Source organism: Euprymna scolopes, chromosome 15, assembly GCF_053919585.1.
Source record: "Euprymna scolopes isolate OS-2025 chromosome 15, ASM5391958v1, whole genome shotgun sequence".
In the NCBI taxonomy this organism is placed as follows: Eukaryota; Metazoa; Mollusca; class Cephalopoda; order Sepiida; family Sepiolidae; genus Euprymna; species Euprymna scolopes.
This window is the reverse complement of record NC_136496.1, coordinates 98,191,271-98,206,256: the sequence shown is the minus strand read 5'-3', so window position 1 is coordinate 98,206,256 and position 14,986 is coordinate 98,191,271. Positions and strand designations below refer to the sequence as shown.

General features: G+C 33.8%; 1 protein-coding gene across 5 annotated transcripts in view; it reads left to right on the top strand.

Annotated features, from left to right (window-relative positions):
* Nucleotides 1-14,986, top strand: part of LOC145294024 (MAM and LDL-receptor class A domain-containing protein 2-like) — a 319,308-nt gene that overhangs the window by 138,456 nt on the left and 165,866 nt on the right. For all 5 annotated transcript variants that reach the window (XM_080140991.1, XM_080140990.1, XM_080140987.1 and 2 more), the window contains 2 exons: nucleotides 1,573-1,719; nucleotides 6,807-7,178. In XM_080140991.1, the coding sequence (XP_079997117.1) occupies nucleotides 1,573-1,719; nucleotides 6,807-7,178 (519 nt within the window). The remainder of the gene's footprint in view (nucleotides 1-1,572; nucleotides 1,720-6,806; nucleotides 7,179-14,986) is intronic.

The following is a 14,986-nucleotide window of genomic DNA, read 5'->3' as shown; positions in this document are numbered from 1 at the left end:
TCGTAGTAACTTTAGTTAGTGGTGTCGTGTGACGACAAACATTGTCAGGATGGAAGATGACTCCTTTTCTGTTGATTAAAGAAGGTCGCTCTTGTGTCAACATTGGTGAGAATATTGCAGAAAAATATGATTGATGTTTTCATAATCAGAAAGAAGTTAAATTAATCATGGGGAAATGTTTAAGTAATAACAACATGTATAAAATAAATTACAATCATTTATAATGTTTCTTTCTACAAACCGGCGGAACCGTTGCGCCGATCTGATATCGATACCTATAAAGGTTCTGATTTTTCTGATTCCTCATTCCGATTTATTGACTTAACTCTAGTCGGGAACATAACATCGAAGTAGAAATTTGTATTTATCCTCAAAAAACAATGCAGAGCATTTTGCCATAACATTTGTATATGCATCAACAAGATGAAAAGATCGGATTTGCTTTATCTTGAAAATAGTGATCCTGTAATTTGTTTTAAAAATCTACTTCGCTATAACAAACTGTTTTATCATAATATAAAAATCAATGTTGAAATCCAAATGTGTAAAACATATTGTGTGAATTACATGGTTTGTTCATTCTTAGGAACATAAAATTGCTTGTTTTATACTTAAATTTATTATTACAGAGATCATTCTCTATTGATTATTATATTGTATTCATAATATAGTATTGGTTTCAAAGGCAATAAATAAATTTGTCTTTGCTGCACTTTATTTTAAAAATAGTGATCCAATAACTCGTTTTAAAAATCTACTTCACTATAACAAACTGTGTTCTCATAATATAAAAATCAGTGTTGAAATCCAGATGTATAAAACAGATTGTGTGAATTGCATGGTTTGTTCATTTTTAGGAACATAAAATTGCTTGTTTTATACTTAAAAGGTATCTATAGTTTCTGCCAATTTAAAATTTCATCTTGAAAATGAAAAACCGTTTTTGAAAATCTGTATTCACAACAATAATAATGAGTTTTGCTCTCCATAGCTGGATTCCATCTGTCAACGAGCTTATAAATGTATCGCATGTAAAATTCTTTAGGTTTTGAGGTAAAATATGAATCTTACTCATGTTGACTATCCTTTCGTGATGTTCGCCTAAGGTCATCTAAATGACTTTGTAATCCTCGAAATAAATGATAATCCAAGCGACCTAAGTAAGAAGAATCTGCAGGTTAGGAAATCTTTGGTCTGTAGTGCTGCGTAAGAACGAGCATTATCATGATGGAAGATGTTACTTTTTCTGTCACCTAAAAAAGGTATTTTTTGGATCGCATGGATGCGAAGAATATTGCAGAAAAATACGAATGATGTTTTAATAATCAGACAGAAAAAGTTATACATTAATCTTGGTGATATTTTTAAATAACAATGTGTATAAAATTAAGATCATTTCTACAAATCGGCAAAGCCTTTTTCGCCAACCTGATATATCATGCGCAGTGCAGACATAATGTAGGTGTCATTTTACATCATACAATCTTTAAACGAACTCATTGTTTGAAATAAGTAATGCTAAAATTAATAATAAAAGAAAATTGCATCTTTTTTGTTTGTTTCATTCTACAGACATAGACACATCATCATGTACATTTGAGCAATCAATGTGTGGATATCAAGTTATCCAAGGAAATGGATCATCCGCTTCATGGAACCAAATGTCCGGATCAGATTATCGAGCCCCAATTTATGATCATACGACAAATAAACCGCATGGTAAGTTATCACGTTCCTCCTTTCTATTTTGCTCGTGAACACAAACATTGCAATCACTATGATATAAAATACTTATATACGGTATAATCACGTTGAGACACCGATTCTCTCTAGATGCTTGAAGTTAAGCAACGTTGAATCTTGTCAGCACCAAATTGGTGACTATTTGGGAATACCAGATGCTGTATGTAGAAAGATGTCGGCACCTCTCTGCAAAAATGGCAAAAACCTAACATCATAATCTCTCTTGACTGAGATATACATTTGACTGGGGACAGTTTTGTGAACGTAACATTCCCTTCACATTTCCCTCTTTTAGAAAAAGCCGGTTCACTCCGCATAGGGTGAATGCCGCTGGCATAATATATATACTTAACAACCACAAATCAACAGCAAATCAACGGGGGAGGGCAGAGCGGTAGCTCTAGATATATCTAAGGCTTTTGACAGGGTATGGAATAAGAGTCTCCTCAGGAAAATTAGATCATACGGTATCACTGGTAGAATACTTAACATAATTAAATCCTTCTTAGATAAGAGAAAAAATCAGATTGTCCTCGACGGTCGTACATCTAAACAATGTGATATAAATGCGGGAGTGCCTCAGGGGTCTATCCTTGGACCTCTACTTTTCCTGATATTCATAAATGACCTCCCCGACAAAATTGCCTCTGAGATGGGTATATATGTTGATGACACCATACTCTATAACAGGCACGACAGGAAAACAAATGAACACATATCTATAGAAATGGCAGAAACACTAGAGGATGACCTCCAATCTGTAGTGGAATGGGGACAAAAATGGATGGTCACGTTCAATGCCGCCAAGACTAAACTAGTTTCATTCAATAATTACAAGAAACATTCTCTACCACCTATAGCAATGGCCAACGACTCCGTATCTTTCAACCTCCTTGGCCTAACGTTCACAGGAAACATGAGTTGGAACAATTACATTGAAAGCATTGCCAGGGCCGCTGCAAGAAAGGTGGGCTCTCTCTACCGTGCTAGAAAACTACTAACACCCGAAAGTATCCTGTACCTCTATAAGGCCACCATTCGCCCATGTATGGAGTATTGCTGTCATATTTGGGCTGGTGCATCTGCTACTAGTCTCTCGCTCCTTGACAAGGTTCAAAAGAGAGTCGCAAATCTGATAGGCCCTGAAATGGCATCTAAGCTTCAGCCTCTGTCCCATCGACGAAATTTTGCATCCCTCTGCCTGTTCTACAAGTATTTTAATGCTGAATGCTCTGACGAACTGCAAGCACCTGTGCCCCCACGACGTGAACACCCTCGCCAAACCTGACAGGCTGCTAAATCCCACCCCTCACTGTAGAGATCCCTCGATGTAAAAGATCTTTCTACTCCAGTAGTTTATTTCCCAGAGCCGCTAGACTTTGGAATTCTATTCCAGGTCCCTCCTTCCCCAACTGTACTGACGTGCAGAAGTTCAAGTGTAACGTGAAACTTGCTGTCCAAATCCCTACATAGTACCCCAGTAGTTGTTGCCCCTGATAGTAGCCCCCTACACCAAAGTGGCAATGTTCCTTGTTTTTATGTAAAAAAAAAAAAGAAAAAAATACCATCAGATTGACAAGAAAGTTCTCGCGGCTTTTTATTTTTAAATTCAGATGAACATATCTCGGCCCGAGCCAAAATAAGCTCCATCAGAATCCATACACTTTTTCAACGCAAACCAAGTGTATCGTAAAAATCTTGCGTTCTGGTGGAGATGAGGTCCCTGAATGCATTTTTGATATTGTTTAGGCTTTTGAAGCATTTCACATGCAAAAGTTGTCGAGATGCTTTAAAAAGTGGTAGTCGGTAGGTGAGAGGTTTGAAAAGTATGGCGGATGAGGCAGAGTTTTGTAGCGCAATTCGTTCAACTTCTGCAAGGTCAGTTTAACAACGTGCAGTCGGGCATTGTCATGGAGCAGAATTGGGCTTTTACTGTGGACTAATGCTAGGGGTTGGTGTCGAAGTTTCTAATGCATTTTATCTACTTTTTGACAGTAATTCTCCGTCGTAATAGTTTCGCCTGCATTAAAAAAACAAAACAAAAAAAAAAAAAACAAGAAAAACTGTAATGGATAAGATTAGTCGCAGGCAGTTTGGTTCAACTCCGGTTTTGAGAAATGTCGTGGAGATTCGTCGGCGTCTAACCCTAACCCTAACCCTCCAGCGTCGCCAGTTGTCGTAAAACCCCACTTTTCATCGCAAGTCACAACCCGTCGATCGTTTTTATTGCGTAAAAGAAGGGAAGATGACACTTTATAACGGCGTTTATTTTGGCTGTCGTTCAATTCGTGAAGCACCCATTTATCAAGATTTTTTGTCTTTCCAATCTCTTGCAAGCGGTTAGAAATCGTCGTATAGGTTACGTCTAATCTAGAAGCAAGTTTACGAACAGTTCTGTGTGGATTGGCTTCGAGTAAGGATCTTAATTGATTGCTCATCATCTTTAAGATTTTCGTCGCCGCGGCGAAATTTTTTAAACCACCATTGTGCTGTGCGTTCAGTAGTGGTTCCTGAGCCAAACGCTTCGATGATAGCGCAAGCTGTTGAAACAGCTTGAACTGAAATAAGAAAATTGTGTGAATTTGTTTTTTTCAATCTTCTGAAAAGAAGATATAATTGTTTTTAAACGATTGTAATTAAATGATTAGATAGAGCGAAAAACGATCTTAAAAATGATATATAAAATAAAGGTATTATAACGAAAACTTATCTCAAAATACGTCATTTGAAATCAAAATCAAAATTCTGGAAGAACTCTCTTGTCAACCTAATAGAACTCGTCACGGAGTATTTAATTAACAACACATGCACTCAAATATAATGTTCCACACGAAATTAACACAGTATCCTCTTAAAGAGGAAGTATCATGGGAACATTCAATTCACAAGCGGCTCTCAGTCGCATGTATATCCAGGTTAAGAGAGATGACAAAGTTAGGTTTTTGCTGTTTTTTGGAGAGGTGTCAAGGTCCTTCTACATACAGCGCCTGGTATTCTCAGATTGTTACCAGTCTAGTACTAAGAGCATGCTACTTCCGTGGATTAAATAAATATTTCCGTGAATTCTATACAGATTCCCGAGTTCGAAAGAAATAGTCCCGAGGTCAACAAAATAAACCCGAAGAAGGTCGGAGTTTGCACGTTGTGAAAATAAGTCAAAATGAGAACAGTAGTACGAATAATCGAAACAATACGAATTATCAATCGTCACCCGGAAAAAATCAGAAACAAATATTTCTTATGATATCGATGTAAGGTAAAGAAATACTCTGTTCTCACATTAAAAAAAAAAATTGTTCGGAACTCTGCCTATCGATTATTAATTTTTAAAAACAGATTTTTACGGGCTTTTGAAGCCTGTCTGAACAAATATATTAGCGTCTCGAAATTTTTTATTCTATTAACGTTTCGGACTATATAACCATCGCCCTTCGTCAGATGCCTCTTGCCGAACGTCATTATTTATTTATTTATTTATTTATTTATGACTCTTATTCAAACCAAAGAAGGTATATTGCTACTTGGACGTAAGGAGGTTACTATTTGGAGTAAACTTGTAAGCGAAATCCAATCGTTGTATTAATTTTGTCTTGAACTCCTAAGATTAAAATTCACAAACAACATGTATTGGAATAAATGCATTGAGTAAATCGCCAAGGCTGTTGCAAGCAAGGTAGACTGTCTCTACTGTGCTAGAAGATTATTTATACCTGAAAGTATCCGGTATCTCTACAAGGCCACTATTCACCCATGAATGGAATATTGTTGTCACATCTGGACTAGTGGATCTGCCACTAGTCTCTCGCTACTAGATAGGGTTAAAAAAGAGTCGTCAGCATAATAGGCCCCGCACTGTCGGCCAAACTCCAATCTCTGTCCAATCGCCGAAATGTGGGATCTCTGCGCCTGTTTTACAAGTACTTTAATGGTAAGTGCTCAGACGAACTCAAAGCACTAATACCCCCTCGACGTAAATACCCCGACAAACCAGAAAAGTAGCAAAATCCCACCTGGAACTGTAGAGATCCCTAGATGTTGTTAACCCTACTACTCAAATAGATTCTTCCTTAGAGCTGCTAGACTTGAGAATTCCCTCACATGTCCCTGCTTCCCTGATTGTACTGATGTGCAGAAGTTCAAGTGTAATGTGAAATGACATTTTGCTGCTCAACTCCCTACATAATGTCCCGGTAAATCTGATCCCCATCATTGTAGCCTCTTACGACTTAGTGGCACTGTCTTACTCATTTGAATTTGAGCGTTTTTAGTTGTAAATTGAACTTTTGTAAATTTTAAAATAAACAAGTGTCGTTTACGAGTAGACTTGACCAAAGATGAGCCGACGTTTCAATTCCTGGATAAATTTATGGTAAGTTGTACCCTCTTGTAGTGATAGAGAGCGAGAGCCGTATTTTAGTGTGAAAATTTTAGATTCAGAAGTCATACCGATGGAAGTAACGAAATCACGTGATTTTAGAGGGCGTTTTCTTCTTTTACTTTACTGGCGAGATTTCAAGGAGGAAAAACAGGTGTACATACTATCTTCAAAATGGATACAACAAGCTGAATATGGTCGAGTATAGGGCTATCCGTTTATCTCTGTCATCTTCCCCTTTTCTTTTCTTTCTCTCTCTCGCCCTCTCTTTCTCTCTCTCATACGCAAACACGCATATGAATTTTTTTTTCTTTCATTTAGCTGGCGAGATTTCATGGAGGAAAAAAAGCGTCTACGTGTTGTCACAAAAATGGGGGCAGCAAGAGTAATGTAGTTGAGTGTAGCGAGATGGGGGTATCAGTCTCTCTTTCTATCCCTATCCCTGTCCCTTTCTTTCCTGCTTTTTCTATCTCTTACGTATACGAAAATAACTTGTTACTCTTTTCTGTTTTAAATAAACTTTTTTAAACACTGAAAATTTGGTGTCCCAATAGTTCTGTCTCCATAGACGATCGACAACCTGAAATCGACCAAGAAACGTCAATAAAGGCTGTATACACATTCAGTGAATGAATGTGTCACAGTAGAATGATTTATATTTTTATTTATTCCCATTTCTTATTTGCAGGACGATTTGCGGTACTGTTGAGCTACTACGACAGAGAAGGAATGAAAAGTTATATGGTATCACAAAACATGAAAATAAGTGAAAAACAGAAAATTGAGTTTTATTACTATATGAATGGTGATATGCCAGGTGAGCTTCAAGTGTCGTTTAGAGATATATCTGCTCCCTTGGGTGACTGGACTGAGCATGATTGGCAAGACTCTGGAAACCATGGCGTTAGATGGAATTATGGGTGCATGGATTTACATCCAGAATTAGATGGAAATAACAATAAGACCTTGAAAAGAATTCAGTTTACTGGTATAACAGGACAGGACAGGAAGCTTACCTTGCTTCTCGATGATATTAAAATTTCCAACGGAAGTTGCGAGCGTAAGTATTTTTGTTAAGTATAAAAAAACTGATTTCCTAATGTTCACATATTTTATATTTTGTCTTAATAGATATTCGTTATTTTGTCTATTTAGACAGCATTCGTTATTTTAAGAATCATTCTTTATCCTGTCTAATTAGACAGAATTCACGAATTTTTTCTAAATAGACAGAATTGATTATTTAGTATAACAGAAAATTCGTTATTTCGAGCACATGTTTTTAATTCCAAAGCATTCATTATTTTGTTTAATTAAAGTTTTCGTTATTTCATGCTTTTTACATCTAATTAAATCCCCATCACCTTTCATTATTTCAAAAGTATTCGTCTTACTAGATAGCATTTGTTTTTTTCTGTTTGCTAAGATATCATCCGTTATCGTGTCAAATTACACAGCATTCGTTATTTTATTTGGTTAGATATCATCCGTTATTGTGTCTAATTACACAGCAATCGTTATTTTGTTTGCTTAGATATCATCCGTTATTGTGTCTACTATCACATCATTCCTTATTTTGTTTTGTAAGATATCATCCGTTATTGTGTCTAATTACACAGCATTCCTTATTTTGTTTGCTTAGATATCATCCGTTATTGTGTCTAATTACAGAGCATTTGTTATTTTGTTTGCTTATATATCATCCGTTATAGTGTCTAATTACACAGCATTCCTTATTTTGTTTGCTTAGATATCATCCGTTATTGTGTCTAATTACACATCATTCCTTATTTTTTTTGCTTAGATATCATCCGTTATTGTGTCTAATTACACAGCATTCGTTGTTTTGTTTGCTTAGATATCATCCGTTATTGTGTCTAATTACACAGCATTTCTTATTTTGTTTGCTTAGATATCATCCGTTATTGTGTCTAATTACACAGCATTCGTTGTTTTGTTTGGTTAGATATCATCCGTTATTGTGTCTAATTACACAGCATTCGTTATTTTGTTTGCTTAGATATCATCCGTTATTGTGTCTAATTACACAGCATTCGTTGTTTTGTTTGCTTAGATATCATCCGTTATTGTGTCTAATTACACAGCATTCGGTATTTTGTTTGCTTAGATATCATCCGTTATTGTGTCTAATTACACAGCATTCGTTATTTTGTTTGCTTAGATATCATCCGTTATTGTGTCTAATTACACAGCATTCGTTATTTTGTTTGCTTAGATATCATCCGTTATTGTGTCTAATTACACAGCATTCGTTATTTTGTTTGCTTAGATATCATCCGTTATTGTGTCTAATTACACAGCATTCGGTATTTTGTTTGCTTAGATATCATCCGTTATTGTGTCTAATTACACAGCATTCGTTATTTTGTTTGCTTAGATATCATCCGTTATTGTGTCTAATTACACAGCATTCGTTATTTTGTTTGCTTAGATATCATCCGTTATTGTGTCTAATTACAAAGCATTTGTTATTTGTTTGCTTGGATATCATCCGTTATTGTGTCTAATTACACATCATTCCTTATTTTGTTTGCTTAGATATTATCCGTTATTGTGTCTAATTACACAGCATTCGGTATTTTGTTTGCTTAGATATCATCCGTTATTGTGTCTAATTATACAGCATTCGTTATTTTGTTTGCTTAGATATCATCCGTTATTGTGTCTAATTACACAGCATTCGTTATTTTGTTTGCTTATATATCATCCGTTATTGTGTCTTATTACACAGCATTCGGTATTTTGTTTGCTTAGATATCATCCGTTATTGTGTCTAATTACACAGCATTCGGTATTTTGTTTGCTTTGATATCATCCAATATTGTGTCTTATTACACAGCATTTGTTATTTGTTTGCTTAGATATCATCCGTTATTGTGTCTAATTACACATCATTCCTTATTTTGTTTGCTTAGATATCATCCGTTATTGTGTCTAATTACACATCATTCGTTATTTTGTTTGCTTAGATATCATCCGTCATTGTGTCTAATTACACAGCATTCGGTATTTTGTTTGCTTAGATATCATCCGTTATTGTGTCTAATTACACATCATTCCTTATTTTGTTTGCTTAGATATCATCCGTTATTGTGTCTTATTACAAAGCATTTGTTATTTTGTTTGCTTAGATATCATCCGTTATTGTGTCTAATTACACATCATTCCTTATTTTGTTTGCTTAGATATCATCCGTTATTGTGTCTAATTACACAGCATTCGGTATTTTGTTTGCTTAGATATCATCCGTTATTGTGTCTAATTACACATCATTCCTGATTTTGTTTGCTTAGATATCATCCGTTATTGTGTCTAATTACACAGCATTCCTTATTTTGTTTGCTTAGATATCATCCGTTATTGTGTCTAATTACACAGCATTCGGTATTTTGTTTGCTTAGATATCATCCGTTATTGTGTCTAATTACACATCATTCCTGATTTTGTTTGCTTAGATATCATCCGTTATTGTGTCTAATTACACAGCATTCCTTATTTTGTTTGCTTAGATATCATCCGTTATTGTGTCTAATTACAAAGCATTTGTTATATGTTTGCTTGGATATCATCCGTTATTGTGTCTAATTACACAGCATTTGTTTTTTGTTTGCTTAGATATCATCCGTTATTGTGTCTAATTACACAGCATTCGTTATTTTGTTTGCTTAGATATCATCCGTTATTGTGTCTAATTACATATCATTCCTTATTTTGTTTGCTTAGATATCATCCGTTATTGTGTCTAATTACACAGCATTCGTTATTTTGTTTGCTTAGATATCATCCGTTATTGTGTCTAATTACACAGCATTCGTTGTTTTTTCTGCTTAGATATCATCCGTTATTGTGTCTAATTACACATCATTCCTTATTTTGTTTGCTTAGATATCATCCGTTATTGTGTCTAATTACACAGCATTCGTTGTTTTGTTTGCTTAGATATCATCCGTTATTGTGTCTAATTACACATCATTCCTTATTTTGTTTGCTTAGATATCATCCGTTATTGTGTCTAATTACACAGCATTCGTTATTTTGTTTGCTTAGATATCATCCGTTATTGTGTCTAATTACACAGCATTCGTTATTTTGTTTGCTTAGATATCATCCGTTATTGTGTCTTATTACAAAGCATTTGTTATTTGTTTGCTTAGATATCATCCGTTATTGTGTCTAATTACACATCATTCCTTATTTTGTTTGCTTAGATATCATCCGTTATTGTGTCTTATTACAAAGCATTTGTTATTTGTTTGCTTAGATATCATCTGTTATTGTGTCTAATTTCACATCATTCCTTATTTTGTTTCCTTAAATACCATCTCTTATAGCATCAAATTAGACATCATTTGAAATTTATTTTTGCTTAGATACAATTTTTATCGTGTCTAATTACACATAATCTGTTTTCTTGTTAGCTTAGATGCCATCTGTTATCGTTCTTAACTACACATCGTTCGTTGTTTTTTTTTCTTAGATACTATCCGTTATCCTGTCTTATTTCACATCATCCCTTATTTTGTTTCCTTAGCTATTATCTGTTATCATGTTAAATAAGACATCATTTTAAATTTTGTTTGCTTAAATACCATCCGTTATCATTCCTAATTACACACGATTTGTTGTTTTTCTTTTCTCAGATACTACCTGTTATTGTGTCTAATTACACCTCATTCGTTATTTTGTTTGCTTAGATATCATCCGTTATTGTGTCTAAGTACACAACATTCGTTATTTTGTTTGCTAAGTTTTCATCCGTTATTGTGTCTAATTACACATCATTCGTTATTTTGTTTGCTTAGATACCATCTGTTATTGTGTCTAATTACACCTCATTCGTTATTTTGTTTGCTTAGATATCATCCGTTATTGTGTCTAATTACACATCATTCCTTATTTTGTTTGCTTAGATATCATCCGTTAATGTGTCTACTATCACATCATTCCTTATTTTGTTTTGTAAGATATCATCCGTTATTGTGTCTAATTACACAGCATTCGTTATTTTGTTTGGTTAGATATCATCCGTTATTGTGTCTAATTACAGAGCATTTGTTATTTTGTTTGCTTATATATCATCCGTTATTGTGTCTAATTACACAGCATTCCTTATTTTGTTTGCTTAGATATCATCCGTTATTGTGTCTAATTACACATCATTCCTTATTTTGTTTGCTTAGATATCATCCGTTATTGTGTCTAATTACACAGCATTCGTTATTTTGTTTGCTTAGATATCATCCGTTATTGTGTCTAATTACACAGCATTTCTTATTTTGTTTGCTTAGATATCATCCGTTATTGTGTCTAATTACACAGCATTCGTTGTTTTGTTTGGTTAGATATCATCCGTTATTGTGTCTAATTACACAGCATTCGTTATTTTGTTTGCTTAGATATCATCCGTTATTGTGTCTAATTACACAGCATTCGTTGTTTTGTTTGCTTAGATATCATCCGTTATTGTGTCTAATTACACAGCATTCGGTATTTTGTTTGCTTAGATATCATCCGTTATTGTGTCTAATTACACAGCATTCGTTATTTTGTTTGCTTAGATATCATCCGTTATTGTGTCTAATTACACAGCATTCGGTATTTTGTTTGCTTAGATATCATCCGTTATTGTGTCTAATTACACAGCATTCGTTATTTTGTTTGCTTAGATATCATCCGTTATTGTGTCTAATTACACAGCATTCGTTATTTTGTTTGCTTAGATATCATCCGTTATTGTGTCTAATTACACAGCATTCGGTATTTTGTTTGCTTAGATATCATCCGTTATTGTGTCTAATTACACAGCATTCGTTATTTTGTTTGCTTAGATATCATCCGTTATTGTGTCTAATTACAAAGCATTTGTTATTTGTTTGCTTGGATATCATCCGTTATTGTGTCTAATTTCACATCATTCCTTATTTTGTTTGCTTAGATATCATCCGTTATTGTGTCTAATTACACAGCATTCGGTATTTTGTTTGCTTAGATATCATCCGTTATTGTGTCTAATTACACAGCATTCGTTATTTTGTTTGCTTAGATATCATCCGTTATTGTGTCTAATTACACAGCATTCGTTATTTTGTTTGCTTAGATATCATCCGTTATTGTGTCTAATTACACAACATTCGTTATTTTGTTTGCTTAGATATCATCCGTTATTGTGTCTTATTACACAGCATTCGGTATTTTGTTTGCTTAGATATCATCCGTTATTGTGTCTAATTACACAGCATTCGGTATTTTGTTTGCTTAGATATCATCCATTGTTGTGTCTTATTACACAGCATTTGTTATTTGTTTGCTTAGATATAATCCGTTATTGTGTCTAATTACACATCATTCCTGATTTTGTTTGCTTAGATATCATCCGTCATTGTGTCTAATTACACAGCATTCGGTATTTTGTTTGCTTAGATATCATCCGTTATTGTGTCTAATTACACATCATTCCTTATTTTGTTTGCTTAGATATCATCCGTTATTGTGTCTTATTACAAAGCATTTGTTATTTTGTTTGCTTAGATATCATCCGTTATTGTGTCTAATTACACATCATTCCTTATTTTGTTTGCTTAGATATCATCCGTTATTGTGTCTAATTACACAGCATTCGGTATTTTGTTTGCTTAGATATCATCCGTTATTGTGTCTAATTACACATCATTCCTGATTTTGTTTGCTTAGATATCATCCGTTATTGTGTCTAATTACAAAGCATTTGTTATATGTTTGCTTGGATATCATCCGTTATTGTGTCTAATTACACAGCATTCGTTATTTGTTTGCTTAGATATCATCCGTTATTGTGTCTAATTACACAGCATTCGTTATTTTGTTTGCTTAGATATCATCCGTTATTGTGTCTAATTACATATCATTCCTTATTTTGTTTGCTTAGATATCATCCGTTATTGTGTCTAATTACACAGCATTCGTTATTTTGTTTGCTTAGATATCATCCGTTATTGTGTCTAATTACACAGCATTCGTTGTTTTTTCTGCTTAGATATCATCCGTTATTGTGTCTAATTACACATCATTCCTTATTTTGTTTGCTTAGATATCATCCGTTATTGTGTCTAATTACACAGCATTCGTTATTTTGTTTGCTTAGATATCATCCGTTATTGTGTCTAATTACACAGCATTCGGTATTTTGTTTGCTTAGATATCATCCGTTATTGTGTCTAATTACACAGCATTCGTTATTTTGTTTGCTTAGATATCATCCGTTATTGTGTCTAATTACACAGCATTCGTTATTTTGTTTGCTTAGATATCATCCGTTATTGTGTCTAATTACAAAGCATTTGTTATTTGTTTGCTTGGATATCATCCGTTATTGTGTCTAATTACACATCATTCCTTATTTTGTTTGCTTAGATATCATCCGTTATTGTGTCTAATTACACAGCATTCGGTATTTTGTTTGCTTAGATATCATCCGTTATTGTGTCTAATTATACAGCATTCGTTATTTTGTTTGCTTAGATATCATCCGTTATTGTGTCTAATTACACAGCATTCGTTATTTTGTTTGCTTATATATCATCCGTTATTGTGTCTTATTACACAGCATTCGGTATTTTGTTTGCTTAGATATCATCCGTTATTGTGTCTAATTACACAGCATTCGGTATTTTGTTTGCTTTGATATCATCCAATATTGTGTCTTATTACACAGCATTTGTTATTTGTTTGCTTAGATATCATCCGTTATTGTGTCTAATTACACATCATTCCTTATTTTGTTTGCTTAGATATCATCCGTTATTGTGTCTAATTACACATCATTCGTTATTTTGTTTGCTTAGATATCATCCGTCATTGTGTCTAATTACACAGCATTCGGTATTTTGTTTGCTTAGATATCATCCGTTATTGTGTCTAATTACACATCATTCCTTATTTTGTTTGCTTAGATATCATCCGTTATTGTGTCTTATTACAAAGCATTTGTTATTTTGTTTGCTTAGATATCATCCGTTATTGTGTCTAATTACACATCATTCCTTATTTTGTTTGCTTAGATATCATCCGTTATTGTGTCTAATTACACAGCATTCGGTATTTTGTTTGCTTAGATATCATCCGTTATTGTGTCTAATTACACATCATTCCTGATTTTGTTTGCTTAGATATCATCCGTTATTGTGTCTAATTACACAGCATTCCTTATTTTGTTTGCTTAGATATCATCCGTTATTGTGTCTAATTACACAGCATTCGGTATTTTGTTTGCTTAGATATCATCCGTTATTGTGTCTAATTACACATCATTCCTGATTTTGTTTGCTTAGATATCATCCGTTATTGTGTCTAATTACACAGCATTCCTTATTTTGTTTGCTTAGATATCATCCGTTATTGTGTCTAATTACAAAGCATTTGTTATATGTTTGCTTGGATATCATCCGTTATTGTGTCTAATTACACAGCATTTGTTATTTGTTTGCTTAGATATCATCCGTTATTGTGTCTAATTACACAGCATTCGTTATTTTGTTTGCTTAGATATCATCCGTTATTGTGTCTAATTACATATCATTCCTTATTTTGTTTGCTTAGATATCATCCGTTATTGTGTCTAATTACACAGCATTCGTTATTTTGTTTGCTTAGATATCATCCGTTATTGTGTCTAATTACACAGCATTCGTTGTTTTTTCTGCTTAGATATCATCCGTTATTGTGTCTAATTACACATCATTCCTTATTTTGTTTGCTTAGATATCATCCGTTATTGTGTCTAATTACACAGCATTCGTTGTTTTGTTTGCTTAGATATCATCCGTTATTGTGTCTAATTACACATCATTCCTTATTTTGTTTGCTTAGATA